This window comes from Sminthopsis crassicaudata, chromosome 4 (assembly GCF_048593235.1).
Source record: "Sminthopsis crassicaudata isolate SCR6 chromosome 4, ASM4859323v1, whole genome shotgun sequence".
NCBI classification, from domain to species: Eukaryota; Metazoa; Chordata; class Mammalia; order Dasyuromorphia; family Dasyuridae; genus Sminthopsis; species Sminthopsis crassicaudata.
This window is the reverse complement of record NC_133620.1, coordinates 73,066,198-73,088,044: the sequence shown is the minus strand read 5'-3', so window position 1 is coordinate 73,088,044 and position 21,847 is coordinate 73,066,198. Positions and strand designations below refer to the sequence as shown.

General features: G+C 34.4%; 1 protein-coding gene across 1 annotated transcript in view; it reads left to right on the top strand.

The window, feature by feature from the left end:
* Nucleotides 1–21,847, top strand: part of COLGALT2 (collagen beta(1-O)galactosyltransferase 2) — a 133,496-nt gene that overhangs the window by 61,824 nt on the left and 49,825 nt on the right. Inside the window, exon 2 of the mRNA XM_074308568.1 lies at nt 19,877–19,987. Within this exon, the coding sequence (XP_074164669.1) occupies nt 19,877–19,987 (111 nt within the window). The remainder of the gene's footprint in view (nt 1–19,876; nt 19,988–21,847) is intronic.

Sequence of the window (21,847 nt, the reverse complement as noted above, 5' to 3'; positions counted from 1 at the left end):
CTTTAAATGTTTGCAAAGCACTTCACATACATTTGAACTCTACAACTCTGTAAAATAGATAAAATACGAATAATACCTGTTTCATACAATGAAAGGCTATATTACTCATAAAGATAATATTTATATAGCACTTTAAGATTATGTAAAACCTCATAGTCTTTGAGCTCTAAAATTCATCAAAATAAATGCAATAAAAATTTACAGAATGAAAAACTGAGGTTAAACAGGTTATCATCACCATCATAGCAACATTTATGTAGTGCTTTATATTTTCTATCTCATTTGATCCTTAAGCTTACTTTGTGAGGTAGATGATATTATACTTCCCATCCTACATATAGGGAAACTAAGTCTGAGAGAGCTTAAATAATTTGGCCAAGTCCACATAATAAGTGTCTGAGATGGTCTTCCTGAGTCCATTTCTGGTGCTCTAGCCACTGGGACATTCAGTGGCCTCTAAAAATAACTGATTTGTCCATGATTACCTTGCTAATGCCTACCGGGGGTTAACTCCAAGTCCAGAATTGTTGGAGTTCAGTTGTTTCATTCATATTTGACTCTTTGTGACCACATTTGGAGTTTTCTTGGTAAAGATATTGGCGTGATCTGCTATTTTCTTCTCCAGTAGATTAAGACAAGCAGGTGTGATTTCCCTAATAAGTGTCTGAGGGCAGATTTGAACTTAGGAAAATGTTATCCTGACTTCAGACCCAGCACTCTATGCACTGTGATGCCATCTAGTTGCCCCAGCCACCCATACTATCCACTAGACTAAACTATGCTGCTTCTTCTGTGCATTGCTTCAGATACCTATTTTAAGGAAATGTAGGATATGTACTCTCTTTGAAAAAATTAGTCTATTTGAGGAAGTAAGATATATAAGAAATCGTTAAAGTATATTTAAATAATTATAGAGAGTAAAATATAGATTGTACATAAATTCTCATGGAATATAAGCAAGAATGTGAAAAGTATGAAATTATTCATATAACAGCCCATGAACTTGATGAACCGGAAGTGATATCCCTGGATTGGTGGAAGGGAGGGATAACTGATGCACTTTTCATATACTCTGGTGTTATCTATGCAATTATCAAGGAAGGCCATTACTTTGTGAGGTAGATGATATTATGCTTCCCATCTTACATTTAGGGAAACTAAGTCTGAGAGAGCTTAAATAATTTGCCCAAGTTCACATAATAAGTAAGTGTCTGAGATGTAATAAGATTTGTTTTGTGATATAGAAATGCAGAGAATGGGCAAACACACAGGATAAATTTTAATCTGCATTGGTAGAGGGAGTATTTATATTGAGGCACTGGAATATTCAATAAAAATATACTTAGGTAGAGCCCCAATCCCTATAATATTCTTCCACTTAATGGTCACAGTCCTCAAGTTCACGAAGTTCTCAGGATGGAGACCTTGTTAACAATCAGCCATTAGACTTAATTGACTATTATGGAAAGCATTTACTCAAGTGGCATAGCAAGAACAGTAGTTAGAAACTCTCTTGAAAATCAAAGATGTATTACAGGAAGAATTTGATCAAACTAGATTGTAACGTTGGTGAGGCACATATGTGTTGAAGATAATTCACAATTCCTGCTACTGTCCAGCCTGAAAGTCCGTTGCAGAGTTCTTAAATTCCTCTCCTTGGATAGCAAATCTCTATTGGATGGAGTGCTCAGGACATACCAGGACCTGGGCTCTCAGATCTGTTCCTGATTCTCTGATGCCAGAAGTCATGCTACTTGGAACTGCTTCCTCCCTTAGGTAACTATTTCCATGTATCTTTGCCTGAAGTACTTCCCTAGATATGATGCTCTGTTAATCAGTCTTCAAAACTACAAGGAAGATAGTGGAGAGAGGAGACAGAAATTCCATCCTCCCCATTCCCCATCCCCTAGGAATTCTCTCCACCCCCTTTTAGCATTTTAAAAGTTCTCAGGCTTGAACTGCAGAAATTTGTCCAGGGCTTAGCTATTTAAAACTCCTGGAAGTGTGACTGATTTGTTTGTTTAGCCTACTTAATTGTTCTCTTCTTGACTTAATTACAGAGGTATTCCCACCTCATAAAGGGATTTTTAAAAAGCATATCTTTTACTGCAAGTTTAACATTTCATTAATACCTTGCAATCACATTCTGGGCCTTCTGTGACTACAGCATCCGAGGAAGGGCAAGAGAACCACAAGCATAACTTCCCCTTTCTTTACACTTACAATAATAATCATGTGAAATGTCTAGTTGTATAACAAGCTATACTCTTCAAAAGTACTTAAATAAACATTATTTTATTTAGTCCATACAAGAACTCTATCAAACAAATAAGCAAGACTTATGTGTCTCCTTTTATAGATGAGGCAACAAAGACATCGAGAAGTTGAGTAACTTGAACAAACAACTTGAACAACAAATAGTTGGTGGAAGACCCAGTTGTAACTCTCATATCTTCATTTTAGTTTTAGACTTTTAATTTGGTTCAAAGGTTTATTAATGATACAGGTGCCTTTAATAATTTAGGATATTTAGAATGATCATACTAATACTATCTGTTGCCAAAAATATGCTTTAAATGAACTGAGATGTACTCTGATAGTCTAGTAAATTAAAAGCTAATACTTTTAAAAGACATGAAGTCCAAAAATCGACTTTTATAAATAAAGAAATTAAGATACAGAGAAATTTAATGACATGCCCAAGACACATAAGTAACAGAGATTCCATTTTAACTTCTGATTCCCAAAACAATAGTCTTTGACAAATGCTTAGTCCTTTTTTCATTGAATCCTGGATTGTAATATTCATTTTATCTGTACTCATTTTACTCTACTTCATTGATAAAGCCCAGTGGATGACCAGAGAGTGTGTGTACATATATATGTAATTGCTGATAATATTCCAAGGATGACCACTATAGGATGAAGTTCTTTGGCCATAATGACACCGATCATAATAATATGGGAGTATAATTGTTTAGTCTTCCCATTAGGCCAAATTTCAAAATTCCTGTTTCAAATTCCTCACCCAACTTTTTTTCTAAAACTATATTTTATTTTTTAATTAATAGAAATAAATTTTCTCCCTCCTACCCTTATCCCATTGGGGAAAAAAGCAAATATCTTATATTAACTATAAATATGATATGTATGGTTACATATGGGACACCCTGTAATTAAGCAAATAAAACAAAAATATATTTCATTGTGTGTCTTGAATCCATTACCTCTCTATCAGCAGTTGGAAAGTGTGCTTTTGTCATTTAGTCTTCTGAAATCAAGGGTGGCTATTGCATTTTTTGAAGCTCTTATATAATTTATGCCCAAGCTTATCCCACTTTTTAAAACTGGATAATTTGGTGAAAACATATGTTTACTGTCTTTACAGCCATTTTCTATAATGTTCTGTTTCTCTAAATTATAATCGTTCACTGGGAGCAGGTTTCTTGGGGAGCTTCTGGAGGCAACCTTAGTTCAGTTCCAATAATCCCAAAATGCAACCAGGAGTTAAAGTCCGGATCCTTTACTGTGTCCTTCAAAATCCTGAATCTTTTTCTGTGCCCCATTAGCTTTAAATGAGACCTCTCTCTCTTCTTGATTCCCAAGAGCTCTTGTCCGAATGTCTCCAAATCCAAAGGTTAGTCCTTCAGTCTCCAGCCTCTCATCCTCCCCAGTGTCTCCAGCCAGCACGAAGGTAGACGTGGGAATGAATCAGACTCTGCCTCCAAGAGTGTGTGATTGTGGGTTTCTGCTTGTGAATCTCCCAGAAGTCAATCCTAGTTCTGAATTTCCCAAAGTCCTCTTTGGCTCTGAATCTCCCAAAGTCCCCTGAAGTTCTCCCGGGAAGTTCTCTCCTTGACTGAATCCTGGCTCTCTGAATCTCCTGGAGCTTCCCTGAAGTTCTTTCCTTGACTGAATCCTCACTCTTTATATCCTCCCAGACAATGTGCTTGTAGTACTCTCTGGGCTTGTGGGAGCTCCTTAAAAGTATGCTGTCTTAAAGGTGTGAATCTCATGGAATTCTAGTAAATACATTACTGAACTAGAGAATTGTTAAGTACCATGCTAAATTAGATAATTATATCCATTCCAGTGGCTTAGCACCTTGTAAGAATACTAACAATCTTCTATTTTGAATTTTTATTCATTTTGTCTTTTAAGAGAAGCAACATAGTGCAGTGAAAGAGGGATGGATTTGGAGACAATAATGTTGTCTCTATGCCAGGCACTATGATAACACTAAGTTCAAGGCACTATGTATCTCAATACATGTGACAAATTAGAACTCAGAACCAAAAATTAAAAAAAAAAATTGGTGACAGTGTATATGAATTCTTAGGGGGCAGTGTGATTTTGGCTATGTCTGTTGATCAACTGGGTTAAATTGTAATCAATGGGGTTAACATTTGAAATTGAACCAACCACTTGGTTAACATAGCTACTCAAATATACTATGAAAGAGAGAGAAGAAGGAGGAGGAGGAGGAAGGAGGGAGGGAGGGAGGGGATCCATCCTATAGTTATTCTAGAAAGATTATTTGGTTTAGATTCTTAAGTAGGAAAGATTAATTTTTGCCAACTTGTTAGTCATAGTGCCTTGGGGAGTCCAGGCAATGACTAACTTTGTTGTTCATTCCAGCAACACTTATTGCCTTTTACATTGTATTTCCCAGGTTCTAGTGTAGCATAGGACCAGGGTGCATGAAGTTACCAACTGCAAGTTCTGTCCTTTTGCAGCATCCCCAGAACCGTTTTTAAAATCACCTTGCACCAAGGTTAGAAGTAGAGACATTCCTTGTTTCTTTCACTGAATCCCTAATGCACTGGTGTATCATGTTAAAAGATCATGTCAAGGGGCAGTGAGATGGTGTAGTGGATCCACATTGGCCCTAGCATCAGGAGGATCTGCATTTCAGCATCCAACATGTACTAGCTACATGATGCTGATTGGACAAGTCACAGCCTTAGTCTGATTCAGTCTTCTCATCTATTAAATGGGAATAATAGTAGCACTTAATTCACAGGGTTGTTGTGAGGTCAAATTGAGATTATATTTGTAAACTGCTTAGCATATAGTAGGTGCTTAATAAAGGCCCATTCCCTTCCTCTTACTCCCTCTCCCTCTTTCTGGAACTATATTTTATATCCCACTTGTTTCTGTTCAATTTTCCGAATATATTGAGGGGAAAATGAGAACAGACTCAATAGAGGCATAAAGAAAGAAGGGCAACAGAAAGAAGGAAGATGTCAAAGACAGAAACAGAAGAATGGTACAGTGGTTAAAAACCCTGAATTTGGAGTCAAGGGAATGAAGTTTGAATCCTACCTTTGAGGGAGTCTGCAAAGCTTGGGAGCATCTCTTCTGATACAAAGTCAAGTGGCTTTTAGTCCCATGGGGACAAGTCCAAAGCCATGCAAAACCAATGGCGTCCTTGATCATTTTTTCCTAGTGTAATCAGAAATGATCTAATGTCTTGTCTCAGATATTTACTGAGAAACTCCTTTATGTCTCAATTTCCTCCTCTGTAAAATGGGTCCAGCATAGTGATGAGAATACTAATGATCTCAGAGTCAGGAAGACCACTAGCTCAGTAGTAAAGCCATATTCAATCTGAGCTTTGGTTCCTTCTCTGCAAAATGAGGGATTTCAGATGTCCTTTACCTCACAAAGTTTCTTCCCAGCTCTAAATCCAGGATCTTACAGTCATTTAGAGCCAGTTCATCTAGAAATATTTACAAAGATAGCTTTAAACAAAGGGAGAACCAGCAATAAGACAGAACTAAAAAAACATTCATTGAATTTATTTTGTTGAGTTGAAATGGGAGATCTTTGGGAGCTTGTTAGCCCTCTTGTGATCTGACAATTATTATATTATTGTTTCCTATAATTAAAGAGAAATCATTGTCCCTGGGTTACTTTGGCAAAAATTAATTAGAGTAAGCTAGCAAAACCCAGAAGCTGACCTCTTGTTATTATCTTAATCTTGGTCCAGAAAGTCCTCAGGAAGAGGGAAGCAGGCAGCCTTTGATGTCAGAGGGGAAAAAAAATTCTGTTTGGGAGGATTGTGTCAAAGATGTAATAACCACAGCCTCTTCAGAGGATTGTCTTTCAGCCAACCCGTGTTTGCATTTTCACATGGACTAGGTTTCCAGACTTCTCCAGAAGTTTTAATCATTTACACATCATTTTTCCAGCTCTCCAGATGCTCCCTACATTTTTCATTTTCTTCAAGGAATCCTTTGCTTTTGTTCATTTTCTTTCTGGTTTTTTTCTTTCTGGTCCTGTTTAGGGAGAGCTCTCCAGACTTGTTTTCAGGGGAGGATGGGAGAAAATATTAGCCACTTTCATGTTGAGAAGGAGTGAGTTGGATACTACAGCTTTTTCTGAGAGACCCAGGAGGATGAGCCCAGAAAACTTTTTCACTTTCTGCTTGGCCAAGAGATGCTCTCGGTAACATCCAAGCCTTGGAACATCTATTCCCACAGTGTTTCTTCCTCTTTCTAGCCAGGTGGAAAAGTCAATGTCGCTCCTTGGAACCTTTTATCAGGATGAAATCCATACTTCAGTACTGTTTTACAGAAATTTGTAATTAGCATCCTCAACACAAACCAATTGTTTCTTCTAAAAAATCTGCCTTTCTGGCCATGTGTATCTTTCTTTCCAGTTCTTTTTTTTTAAGATAGGTTGAAACTGGCTTTCCTTATTATGTATGTAGAAAAACATTTTGTCCAAAGGATTAAAGGGCAACAGTTGGAAGCATCTCCCTGAATTTCCATCTGCTTGCTTGTTTTTCCTTCTCAATGTGAGTAAAGGGGCTGGGCCATTTGATTCTTGGAAGATTCATGAGGGTTAGTTTGCTCTTGGTACATCCAGGCAATACTGGAGTTATTCCTGTGGGACAGTGTGGAGGAGGCTAGATTAACTATTCAAGTTAAAAAAAAAAAAAGGGAGGATACTAAAAAGCAAAGCCTTGCATGGACAGAACTTGAGTGGCCACAACTGCATTTCCTTCAAAACTTGAGAACAAATCTTGATGGCTTGTGAGAGCACAACTCTACAAGACAGCTCAACTATTATAATTTAATATTATTTGCTCAACAGGGAGGATGTGACTTTTTTGAAAAATCTATACTTTTATTTTTTAAATTAGAAAAAGTCATCCACCTTTACTTCAAGGCATATGATACTGCAAAAAGTTTGTCCCTGGAGGATTCAGAAGCCAGTTTTAAAAGTCATTTATTTAATGCACCCAGGCAGCACATTTTATAAAACAAAACCAACTTTGTTTAATCGGTGAGAGAAAACATTAGCATATGAGGGAAAGCAGAAGGGCCTCTTTTGTTGCCAGGATGAACCATCTGCCATAAGGAAGGTAGAGAAAAAAGTACCCAAGTGACTAAAAGCTGACTTTTTGTTTGAAATGAAGTATATTAAAAATTCAAACACTGTAACAAATTATTAATGAAGAATTGTGTGAGGGAAGTGGAATAAGGGATGTTATCAGAGAAATGAAATAAAGGAAGTGAAAGTGAGAAATAAGAAATGGAACAGTTCATCACATACTTCTTTGTTATCTAAACAAAGGTCCCCAGTACATTGGGTAGACCTCCTGTAGAAGATGTATAGGAAGAAAGGAAGAAAACCAGCATTCATTTAATGCTTACTATGTGCCAAGCACATAATTACATGCCTAGAATTTAATAAATGCCTGTTTTCTTCCTTCTTCCTTCTTTCCAGGCACTGTGATAAGCCTGTTACAAATATATTTTTTAATTCATCCTCAAAACAATCTCAGGAGATAGGGTCTACTATTATACTCATTTTACGGCTGAGAAAACTGAGGTAGAATTTAAGTGACTTGCTGAGGATTATATAGCTAGTAAGTATCTGAGACCAACTTTGAACTTAGGTCTTCTTTCTTAGGAAGTTCTTCCTTCCAAGTCCTACTCTCTATGTAACAAGAAACTTCATTCCCTAGAATGAAAAGGCATAATTGCTGGTATGTTTTTGGACTTGGATATTAGTATAACATCCATCAAAATCCTACTTTAATGTCTCATCCTAACATGGAAAGGATCCTGACTTCCCAGAAGATAATAAGCCAGCAGAATGAGAGCTCTGTTAGTTGCTAAAGTGGAAAATGGTGGTGTGGGTCTGGCTGATGATGAATTGTCATCCAATGACCCACCTTATTTACTTTAGAGAGACTTACCCTTATAAGGTTCACTATTAGAGTAACAAATAAATTTTTAAAAAATAATAGCTTTTATTTATCAAAATATATGCAAAGATAATTTTTAAAATTCATCCTTGAAAAACCTTTTGTTGCAAAATTTTCTCCGTCTCTTCTCCCTCTCCCCCCTTCCCTCTCCTAGACAGGAGGTAATTCAACATAGGTTAAATGTATGTAGCTCTTCTAAAGATATTTCCACATTTATTGTGCTGCACACACACAAAAAAATCAAATCAAATCAAAAAAGAGGAAAAAAGCAAGCAAACAACAACAAAAAGATGAAAAATACTATGTTGTGATCCACATTCAGTCCCAACAGTCCTTTCTCTCCGGGTGCAAAAGGCTCTCTCCATCACAAGACCATTGGAACTGGCCTGAATCACCTCAGTGTTTCAAAGAGCCACATCCATCTGAATTGATCATTGTATACTTTTACTGTTGTCACAATGTTCTCTGGGATCTACTCACTTCACTTAGCATCAGTTCATGTAAGTTTCTCCAGGCCTTTCTGAAATCATCCTGCTGATTGTTTCTTATAGAACAATAATATCCTATAACATTAATATTCCATGACTTATTCACTCAGTTTTCAGTTCCTTTCCACTACAAAAAGGGTTACTACAAACATTTTTGCACATGTGGGTCCCTTTCCCTCCTTTATGATCTCTTTGGGATAGAAACCCAGTAGAAACACCGCTGGATCAAAGGGTATGCACAGTTTCATAGCCCTGTGAGCATAGTTCACAAATCCATCAATTTATCATTATTATTATTATTGTTAGTGTTCCAATTTTCCCATATCGCCTCCGACTTTTATCATTATCTTTTCTGTCATCTTTTAATTTAATGTAATCAAAATTATCTATTAAATTGCTTTTAATGGATTAACAGATACAATAGAAACATAGAAAAGAAGATATATAGAGATAAAATTTTTTAAAAAGGAAAAAAAAAGAAGTAGGATCACTTTGCCTAATGAAGAGGAGGCTAGGGGACAATTTAAATGTTCCCAATCTATGCAACTGTGATTATAATTATAGTGAGATCAAAAATGGAGTAATCTTTACCATCAGTGTTTATTGTGGTCCTTTAATCAGTCAGTTAGCATTTAAAGACCCATGAGAATGCAATAAAGTTTGAGAAATCATTTAGCTCATCATCCCACCTTCAAACAAAATCACTGTTAACTTATTCTAAGCAGATAAGAATCAGTTTTATTTTCAAAGATGTCTGGTGAAAAAGAGCTTATAACTGTTTTAATAGTTCTCATTGTTAGAAATTCTTCCTTATATTTGTCTTAAATACCTCAATTTTACAGTTTAAGCCTCTTTCTTCCCAATTTGTTTTCTGTGCAACTGGAAAATACTTGAACACTATCTTTGTTGGAGGGCAAATGGATGATACACTAGATAGAGTGCCAACCCTGCAGTCAGGAAGATTTTTCTTTCTGAGTTCAAATCTGGTTTAAGACACTTACTAGCTGTATGACCCTAGATAGGTCAGTTAACTCTGTTTTAGTTTTCTCTTCTATGAAATGAGTTGGAGAAGAAAATGGCAAACCAGTTGGGTAACTTTGCCATGAAAACCCCACACGGGATCATGAAAAGTGAGACACAATTGAAAACAACTAAACAACAACAAAAACAACAAATTTTCATTGTAGTAGTTCTTCATGTACATGAAATCAGTTATTAAATTGTATTTTTGCCTTTCTTTGAACCCAGTATTTAACAAAAATATTTGTACATAGTAAACACTTAAAACACATTTTTTGACTAACTTACTAAATTCTTGCCAATTGACTCTAGTAGTAGAAAATGAAATTTATATTTTCAAATATGGGCAACATTGATTAGGTTAGCTTCACTTTGTTTGCTATGAGGAAGGAATTTTATGGAATTGAGCGTGTAGAAATGGAAATGTTAACAAAGACATTTTTAAAAGCATGAATAAAATATTTGAAAATACAGAAGAAAGGAGACACAAATGGGCAATTTAATATTCTTTAGTGAAGTAAAAAAAATTTCATATAAAATTCTCTTTTTGGTTTAGTTTTTCTGGGTTAAAAAAAAAGCTAAGATCCCAGAGAACCAATATTTAAACATATTTTCCTCCTCGCAACAGAGGGGAAGGGGAATGTCTACTAGGAAAGAATATTGCATAGATTATCTGGTATAATCACTCTATCATGTATTCTTAATTGCTTTTCTTTGTCATAAAGGAGGATAGATTTGAAAGAAAAAAGATATCAACATCAAAAAGATGTATTTGAAGAAAAAATAATGCTAAACATATACTTTTCATATTCTATTTTTCAATAGGGTCACTAATACAGTAGATTAGAGAGATGTTGTAATCAAAGGGTAGTCATTAAGTGCTTATTATATGCCTACCACTGTGCTATATGCTGGGAAATAAACAAGAAAACACAGTCATTGACCTCAAGAGACTTATACTCTAATGGAAGAGACAATATGAGAACATCCAAGTAAATGCAAGTTAGATACAAGATGGAAGGCATTCTGAGAAGGACAGAAGAAGATCTGGAATACATAGGATTTGAACTGAGTCTTGCAGTCAAGGAGATGAGAGAGTAGTACATAAAGGTGAAAAAGGACTTCTGAGGGAAAGCAACTATAGCAGAGTAAATACTCAGCTGAGCTTTCCCAACATTCCTCCATTCCTCTCTAAATAATTTAAAAACTGTGCCTCAAATTGAATTCTGGGGCAGCAGAATCAATGAAAGGTCAGAGTGAGACATTCTTCCACATCAAGATAACTTAAGAGGTCAGTAGGAGAAATCTATCACATTGAAGATGAAGGCTCGGCCCATATGGATTTGCAACACCAGTGGTGTTTTTGATGACAATAACAGAAATAGTAGCTGACTTGGGAGCTCTCAAACCAGAAATATGGCAACTGCTCATAAAGAGATTATATAGAACACTGGATACAGGACAAGTTTGGCAACCAATTGCCTATACTCACTTCTAGATTTCAATTCAAGAATAGGGAGGAACATTTTCAGTCACAAGGAAACAGGGGCCCTGAGGAGCAGTATTGATTTCAAATCCAAGGGAATGGGGTCCTTCCTGGATAAAGACCAAAGTTCAGACCTTACCTCTTCCAAATTCTCTTCCAAAATCACGTCTGTTTGGAAGCACAAAAACTCCCTCCTCCAGAACTAGGTCTGAAAACAGCAGTATGCAAAACCCCTCCCAAACTCTGGAAACAAACTATATAAAGTTCAAAGTCAAGAAATGGACTTGAAAAAAAAAGGACAATAAAAAGGAATTTGACCATAAAAAACAAGACATAAACTCAAAAGATAATTATGTCAAAACAGCTATAAGCAAAGCCTTAAAAGGGAATATGAGTGAATTGGATGCAAATCTAATAAGAAATCCTGGAAGAGCTTTTAAAAATAAAATCAGAGTGATAAAGGGAAATAGCATAAAGAAATGAGTGAGGGAAGAAAATTATGAAAAGACAATTGTTGCTGCTTGTCCTTTGTTTTCAAAGGGCTATGACATCAGGGAGGTGATACCATGATATACATTGAACTATATTTAAGTCAGCTTCACTTTTTCCCTCTAGGGTCATCTGGGTCCCTGGACAAGATATAGATCAAGATGATTGGAAGTGGTCCTGAATGCAGTGGGAGACCTTGGTCTTTTTAAGCTAAAATCTTTAACAGGTTTCAGTTTGTCTGAGGTAATGCCTATTCAGTGATTAAGGTTAGAGTAAAATATGAGACAAAGGATAATCTCTTTTACTAAATCAAAAAAGAAAGAAAGAAAGAAAGAAAGAAAGAAAGAAAGAAAGAAAGAAAGAAAGAAAGAAAGAAAGAAAGAAAGAAAGAAAGAAAGAAAGAAAGAAAGAAAGAAAGAAAGAAAGAAATCTGAAAAGGGAAAACCTTCAGAGTTTATTACCAAAACAAAAACAATAGTTATTTACATCCACTTTAAGTATCCTAGAACCAGAATGTGCTGATCACCACTAGAAAGAGATTCCAAAATGAAAATTCAAGGAATTGTATAATCAAATTCCAGAGCTTCCAGGGCAAAGAGAAAATATTTCAAATAGCCAGAAAGGAATCATCCAAATATCATTTAACAATAGTCATGATCAGTTTTTCTTGTTCAGAATGATAAATGTGGAAATATGTTTAGAAGAATTGTACATATTTAACCTATATTGTATTACTTTTTGTCCAGGGAAAGGGAAATGTGGGGAGGAGGGAAGAAAAATATGAAACACAAAGCTTTGCAAAGGTGAATGTTGAAAACTATTTTTTGCATGTATTTTGAAAAATAAAAAGCTATTATTAAAAAATAGGGCCACACAATAATAGCTACCAAGTTGTAGGAACAAAGGGCTTAGAATATGCTTTTCAGAAGACAAAATAGCTAGGATTACAACCAAGAGTAATCTACTAAGCAAAACTGAATATTATCCTGCAAGGGAAAAATAGCTACTTGAAAAAGTGAGAGACTTTCAGACATTCTGTATAAAAAGATCAGAGCTGAATAGAAAATTTGACTTTTAAAATATGAGACTAAAGAGATGCATAAAAACATAAAAATGAAAGAGAAATGCAGTAAGTAATATTGTTTTAAGAATGACATTGAGGAATTGAAACTATTTCTAGTCTTATGAAAAGGGGATCTCCAAATCATTATTAATCAGATAAATGCAAATTAAGGCAACTCTGAGATACCTCTACACACCTGTCAGATTGTCTAGAATGACAGGGAAAGATAATGCAGAATGTTGGAGGGGATGTGGGAAAACAGGGACACTGATACATTGTTGGTGGAATTGTGAATACATCCAGGCATTCTGGAGAGCAGTTTGGAACTATGCTCAAAAAGTTATCAAACTGAGCATACCCTTTGATCCAGCAGTGCTACTACTGGGCTTATATCCCAAAGAGATCTTAAAGAAGGGAAAGGGACCTGTATGTGCAAGAAGGTTTGTGGCAGCCCTCTTTGTAGTGCACAGAAACTGGAAACTAAGTGGATGCCCATCAATTGGAGAATGGCTGAATAAATTGTGGTATAGAGAATATTATGGAATATTATTGCTCTGTAAGAAATGACCAGCAGGATGATGTCAGAAAGGCCTGGAGAGACTTACATGAACTGATGCTGAGTGAAATGAGCAGGACCAGGAGATCATTATATACTTCAACAACAATACTGTATGATGATCAGTTCTGATGGACGTGGCCATCTTCAGCAATGAGATGAAACAAATCAGTTCCAATAGAGCAGTAATGAACTGAACCAGCTACACCCAGCAAAAGAACTCTAGGAAATGATTATGAATCACTACATAGAATTCCCAATCCCTCTATTTTTGTCCACCTGCATTTTTTATTTCCTTCACAGGCTAATTGTACACTATTTCAAAGTCCAATTCTTTTTGTTCAGCAAAACAACTGTTTGGTCATGTATACATATATGGTGTTTAATTTATACTCCAACATATTTAACATGTATTGGTCGACCTGCCATCTGGGGGGGGGGGGAGGGAACAAAAGGTTTGGCAACTGTCAATGTTGTAAAATTAGCCATGCAAATTTCTGGTAAATAAAAACTATTAATAAAAAAAAAAGAAGTGACTAAATCATTTTGATTTTTATAAATTCAAAAATTAAAAATTAAAGACACATGAAGACAGACATATCCAGGGAAATACTGATAAATAGAAGTATATAAGAATAATTTACATGTGTTTTATTTTTACACACACATACACATACATACATATATGTACACATACCTATTTGTGTCTAATGGTAGTTATCTCTAAGGTAGGGTGAGAGGAAGGGAAAAAATGGAATTTACATGATGACTTTGTATAGAAGAAATTGTGAGTTGTATGTATAGATTTACAGTTTGATGTTCAATCATCTTTTTGTTATTATACTGTGTATTGGAAATGCTTGTTTTGTCCTGTGAATTGAAAATAAAATGATTTTTAAAAGGAAAGATTCTCCATGGACAGAAGATTCAGGAATGAGTTGTTTGCATTCTTCATGTATCTTTAATTTTTAATTTTTGAATTTATAAAAATCAAAATGATTTAGTCAGTTCTTTTTTTAAATTAATAGTTTTTATTTACCAGATATTTGCATAACTAATTTTACAACATATATGTATATAAATAAATAAATATATATATATATATATATATATATATACAGAGAGAGAGAGAGACAGGCAAAAAGGGGGAGGTGCACTGGAAAAAGGGAAAAGGCAGAGAAACAATGAGGAAAATTATCTCACAAAAAAAAGAATGCATGGTAGAACTTTTATAGTAAAGGGGAAAACAGAAGGGGAATGCAACACTTAAGCCTCATTCTCACCTAAATTTGTTCAACACTCAATTGGATATAGAAATCTATTTTACCACAGGAAAATCAGAGTGAACAAGGGTTAAGAGAAAGGGGGAGGCAATAAAAGGAAGGATGGATAAAGGAGGACAATGGTCAGAAGCAAAACAGATAAGAGAGAACAAAAAAAGGAAAAGATAAACAGAAGAAAAATAGGATGAGGGAAAATGCATAATTAGTAATCATGGAATAAATTCACCCTTAAAATGGAAGTGGATTGCAGAATGGATTAGGAGCTAGAATCTTGTTTACATGAAACACACTTGAAACAAAGAGACAGTTGAAATAAGGAGATGGAGCAGAATCTATTGTGCTTCAACTGAAGTTTAAAAAAAAAAGGCAGATAATAGAAATCATGATCTAAGACAAAGCAAAAGCAAAAAGAGACTTAACTAAAGGAGATAAGCAAAAAATCACATTTTGTTGGAGAATACCACAGACAATGAAGTAATATCAATATTCACCAAAAATCATAGCATTCAAATTCTTAAAGGAAATAGTAAAGAAATAAAAGAAATAAACAATAAAACTTTGCTACTAGGGGACCTTAACTTCTCTAAGAACTAGATAAATCTAACAATAAAATAAACTTAAAGTAAGTTAAGATGATTAGAATCTTAGAAAAGTTAAATATGACAGACCTCTGGGGGAAAATGAATGAGAATAGATAGCAATATACCTTTTTTTAGCTGTATATGGTGCTTTTACAAAAATTGACCATGTATAAAGGCATAAAAACCTCACAAACAAATGCAGAAAAGAAAAAATATTAAATTCACCATCTTCAAACATGATACATGAAAATTACATTTAATAAGGGTCATGGAAGCACACATTAAAAATTAATTTGAAACTAAATAATTTAATCTTAAAGAATGGATGGGTCAAAGAACAAATTATACAAGTGACCAATAATTTCAATTAAGAGAATAATAATAATGAGACAACATGACAAAATCTGTGGGATAAAGTCAAAGCAGTACTTAAGGAATTTTTTATCTCTAAATGCTTATATCAGTAAAAGAGAGAATGAGCAGATGGGTGAATTGGACATGGAACAAAAATAAAACTGGAAAAAGAACAAATTTTGAGTCCCCAGATAAACACTAAAATGGAAATCCTAAAAAAAAGAGAGAGAGATAGAGATTAATAAAACTGAAAGTTTATTATGAAAAATAAAAAAAATCACTGAACTAATAAAGAAAATGAAAAGCTGATTTTATGGGGGGAACCAATAAAAAGGATTAAATCATTTGGTTTTTAACAAGGAAGAAGAAAACCAAATTATCATTATCAAAAATAGAAAGAATAAATGCATCATTAAGGAAGATGAAATTAAAGCAATTATTTGAAGTTATTTTGACTGATTATAAGACAGTAAAACTTTCTAAATAAAATAGATGAGAAAAGATAGGAATAAATGGACCTTTCTTAAAATTATAAGTAGTGTCTATCTCAAACCAATAGCAAGAATTATCTGTAAAGGAGATAAAGTAAGTCTAGCCAACTAGATCAGGAGTGAAGCAAAAAGGTCCATTATATCATCACTATTATACAATATTGTATTAGAAATGCTAGCAATAAGCCAGGAAATAGAAGTTAAATAAAAATAGGCAATGGGAAAACAAAACCTTCACTATTTACAAATGATATGATACTGAGAGAACTCTAGTGAATCAACTAAAAATCTAGTTGAAAAAATTAAGAACTTCAGCAAAAATTTCAGGAGATAATGTAATCCCACATAAATTATGAAAAATGAAAAGAGAAATCCCATATAAAATAACTGACAGTGAGAATTGACTTTAACTTATAAGAAATCAAGCCAATCTCCAATTGATAAATGGTCAAAGGATATAAACAATCAATTCTCAGATGAAGAAATTGAAACTATTTCTAGTCATATGGAAAAAAATGCTCCAAGTCATTATTAATCAGAGAAATGCAAATTAAGACAACTCTGAGATACTACTACACACCTGTCAGATTGTCTAGAATGACAGGGAAAGATAATGCAGAATGTTGGAGGGGATGTGGGAAAACAGGGACACTGATACATTGTTGGTGGAATTGTGAATACACCCACAATTTGGAACTATGCTCAAAAAGTTATCAAACTGAGCATACCCTTTGACCCAGCAGTGTTACTATTGGGTTTATATCCCAAAGAGATCTTAAAGAAGGGAAAGGAACCCAAATGTGCAAGAATGTTTCTGGCAACCTTCTTTGTAGTGGCCAGAAACTGGAAACTACGTGGATGCCCATCAAATGGAGAATGGCTTGATAAATTGTGGTATATAAACATTATGGAATATTATTTTTCTGTAAGAAATGTCCAATACGATGATTTCAGAAAAGCCTGAAAAGATTTACATGAACTGATGCTGAGTGAAATGAGCAAGACCAGGAGATCATTGTATACTTCAACAACAATACTATATGATGATCAATTCTGATGGATGTGGCCCTATTCAACAATGAGATGAACCAAATCAGTTCTAATAGAGCAGTAATGAACTGAACCAGCTACACCCAGCGAAAGAACTCTGGAGATGATTATGAACCACTACATAGAATTCCCAGTCCCTCTAATTTTGTCTGCCTGCATTTTGGATTTCCTTCACAGGCTAATTGTTCACTATTTCAAAGTCTGATTCATTTTGTTCAGCAAAACAACTGTTTGATCATGTATACATATATTGTATTGAATTTATACTTTAACAGAGTAAACCTGTATTGGTCAACCTGACATCTGGGGGAGGGAAAGAGGGGAAAAATTAGAACAAAGGGTTTGGCAATTGTCAATGTTGTAAAATTACCCATGCATATATCTAGTAAATAAAAACTATTAAAATAAAAAACTAAAAACTCAAAAATATAATGTACCAATTGATAAATATAAAATGATAATAATAAATATATTTTTAAAAAAATAGCTGACAGCAATTTAAAATACTTGGGAGTATACTTACCAAATCAAGCCCAAGAACTATGTGAACAGAATTATAAAATACTTTTCACACAAAGACAGATCTAAATAACTAGAGAAATAGTAATTACTCATTGGTAGGTTGAGCGTAATATAATATAAATGACAATTCTACCTAACTTAACTTATTTTTTCAGTTCCATACCAATCAAACTAATAAAGAATTATTTTATAGAACTAGAAAAAATTATTTTAAAAATTTATCTGGAAGAACAAAAGATTATCAAATTAATGAAGGAAAGAAAAAGTGAAGGAATGTGGCCTACCAATATCAGATTTCAATCTATCTTACAAAGAAGTAATCATCAAAAAGATTCTAGTACTGGTAAGGAAAGAGTTATAGCTCTGTGGAATAGATTAGATCCATAACACAGTAGTAAATAACCATAAGACCTAGAATCTGATAATCCCAAAGATCTAAGTTTTGGGGATAAGAACTCACTATTTGCCAGAAATTGCTGTGGAAACTAGAAAGCAGTTTGGAAGAAACTAGACATAGATCAACATCTTACACCCATATAGCAAGACAAGGTCAAAATAGATAAGTGATTTAGTGTTGTGATATGGGAGCCATCTGCTAGTATCTGGAAATCTAACTCAGACCTGCAGAATGGATCTCTTCACATGAGAGGATGATGATGCTAGAGGAGACTGAGGCAGTTCCATTCTCTGACTTCCTGACTGAGAAACAGTTGCGTTCTCTGACCTCTTTCCTCTTCCCTCTTGCCTCCAATTTATTTCATTCCCAATCCACAAGGAACATCTGTGTTAGTAAAGGTTGCTTAGCAATACTGTCAAGTAATATGATTCACAGCTTCGGAGGCTCTAAGAGAATTGACTTGTCCCTTCACTTAGGCATGGTCCTTAACAATTTAGACAAAAGTAAATTAGGGAAGCAAGAGAAAATACCTGTTAGTGGACTTGTGAACTGAGTCAGCTATTTGGGAGAGCAATTTGGAACTATGCCCAAAGCGCTATAAAATTGTGCATAGTTTTGACCCAGAAATACCACAACTAGGTCTGTCAGAGATCAAAGAAAAGGGAAACATCTTTTTATACAAAATATTTATAGCAGCTCTTTTTGTGGCAGCAAAGAATTAGAAAATGGGGTGATGCCCATCAAGTAGTGAATTGTTGTTATAATTATAGTATATGATTGTGATAGAATTTCTGACTATAATCAATGAATTGTTAATAGTTCAGTGTCAACCTGAACTAACTTGTTACTATCAGTTCTAAGTTGAGCAAATCTTTTATTCTGTCTGGGTCTTCCTTTCCTTTTTTCTAAAAATGAGACTAGAAGAGATAAATCACTACAGTTTCTTCCAGCTCTAAAAGGTCTATTGTTCTATGATTCTACAGGCAATTAACAAATATGTTTCAGTGTAACCATCTGCAAGGCTGATTATACACCACTCTAAGTCTCTTCCACTAGTACCCCATGGTGCTCTTCTTCCTCTTGGAAGCAGCAAGAAGCTGTTCCATTAATTGTTAAAGATAAATCTTGCGTCTCATTCCCAATGTTGAAAAGATATGGGAACCTTTTAGAATAAGTCTTGACTAAAGTTTAACTCTTTGCTCATAAGTTTTGCTATGTTGTATTTGTCACTTCAACATTATTGTCACTAAAATGTCAGCATGAAATCTTAGAGGATCCTAGAATCCCAGAGACGATCCAGTCCAGTCCAGTCTCTGTACAGTATCCACAGCAAAAGAAGATCCAACTTTCACTTAAAGTCTTGAAGACTTCTAGTGAAGGAGATTCTGTTACCTCCTAAATCTCAATCTATTTCTTATTAACTGACACAATCCTAGTTCTATCTAGGACCAAAGACTTGTCAGCTCTTCAGATTCTTGGAGACAGCTCTCATTTTCCTTTCAAATCTTCTCTTTTCTGATGGCTTTAACTTGCTCATTATTTGTGTTTGCAACTTGGGAATCTTGCTCAAGGGGAAAAAAAGTGAAACAGAGTCCTAGTTGAACTTGAATAGCTGAAGCTGATATTAATGTATTGTTAAAATGTGTAGAGCAAGGAATGGGAAAACTGTGATTCACAAAACTTGACTGGTTTAATTCAATTAAAACTTTTGCTTTTTGAGGGGTCTAGTGCAATAACATGTTCATTTACATATGGGCCTTTTTAATGATCTTAAAGAAATTATTCTTCTTTCAGGAAGTTTGAGGACTTTTGTATTTTCTTTTTCCTTCTATTTGGTCCTATGGATATAACTAGACTATATTATGCCTCCCTCAGGGCAGCTACAGATCACAACGTTGACAACACTACAGAGATCCTCAGAGAGTGGCTGAAGAATGTTCAGAAATTATACCACTATGTGGAATGGAGACCTATGGATGATCCTCAGTGAGTAACCATGACAAATCACTGATTGTCCCCCATTCTCCACAAATGTCTTTCAAAATATATTGTAAGCTCCAATAGACATTTATTTTGTAGCTTCCTCAATATAAAACTCTTAACTTTGCTAGTTTAATACCATGCATGAATATATTTTAAAAATTTTAAAACCTACTAATTATTGTTTGACATCCCCAATGCCAGCCAAATTTTAACTTAAGAAAGACTGGTTTTAGGAATATAGTGAATTCCAAGCAAGATTAGAGAGCATTATAAATGGATAATTTCTGTTACATTAAATTAAAGGTTTTTGCACAAAGAAAACCAAGGCAGTCAGGATTAAAAGAAAAGCAGAAAATTTACAGTGGGGAAAGAGAATTTTACAGCAAGTTTTCTCTGATAAACACCTCATTTCTTTCTTTTTTTAATTTTTTATTAATTTTTATAATTATAACATTTTCTTTGACAGTACATATGCATAAGTAATTTTTTTTACAACATTATCCCTTGTACTCCCTTCTGTTCCAAGTTTTTCCCCTCCTTCCCTCCACCCCCTCTCCCAGATGGATTGTATTCAAAAGGTAAAAATAATCTGGGAAGAGAAACAAAACAAAACAAAACAAAACAAAACAAAACAAAACAAAACAAAACAAAACAAAAAAACAATGCTCACATAAACACCTCATTTCTTAAGCATATAAGAAACTGAATAAACTTTTAAAGTCATTCCCTAATAAATAAATTATTTTTAGATATGACAAGCAGTTTTAAGATGAAGAAATCAAAGCTATTATGACATATTCTAATGTAATGGAAATTTCTATGTAATGAAGAAAAAAGTCATTCAAGATCCAGCATAAAGCTCATGCCAAGCAAAATTTAAGAACAAAATTCTATTAAGAGAAAAATTCAAATAAAATGGAAAAGTGTGTGAGTCCAGTTTTTTTTTCATTGAAACAATCTTATGTGACTGTCCAGAATCACACAGTCAGTAAGTTTTAAGTGTCTAAGGTTAGATTTGAATGCAGGTCCTCCTGAAGCCAGAACCACTGTTCTATCCACTGGGCCATCTAGCTGCCATATGCAGTTCATTTTAATGGAATTGTATTTGTAGGGCATTTTCTGGGATTGAAAGACTTCCTCTACCTCCTTCAAATTGGTTTGCATTTAAGTAATTTATTTTCCAGATTAAATTAAACATCAAATTAGAAGAAAGGAAAAGATGAGAAAGTTCAGGATGCAACTACATCAGTTGCAATCCAATCTCTTTAAACAATTTGTTGATTCAAAAAAAAGAAGTTGTGAGATAAGGAAGAAGGGACAAGAAAAAGTTACTTAGACAGCAATGAAATAAAAGAGACATGGTAGGTATAGGCTTTATACTATAATAACATTTGCAAAAAAAAAAATTGAGGAGGAGGAAGAGGAAGGGAGAACATCAAGATAAGTATCCCCTAACAAGATTCTACTGAGAGATTGGCAAGAAATACAGTTAATTCAGATTAAATAAATCTGTAGAGCAAAGATATTAATTGGATAGATCTGATAGAAATTTTCAAATTTTTCTCTTTGGTGACAAGAGTGGAAGAACATTTGAACTTTACCATTTGAGTATCCATTTGAGCCTCACATCAACTCTATGAGATAGGCAATTCAAGTATTATTTTGTGCATTTTATAAATAAGAATATTCAGATTCTCAGACAGGGTAAGTGTCTAAGTGAATGAAGAAACATTCCAACAGAGGCTTTCCTAGTGCCAAGTCCAGGGCTTCGCATACTTCCTCATATTTCCTTAGAAATGGAAGATCTTTTCCTTCTAGATTGGGTTTTCTTTGGACTAGATAAAAGAGGTTTATTCTCTGCCT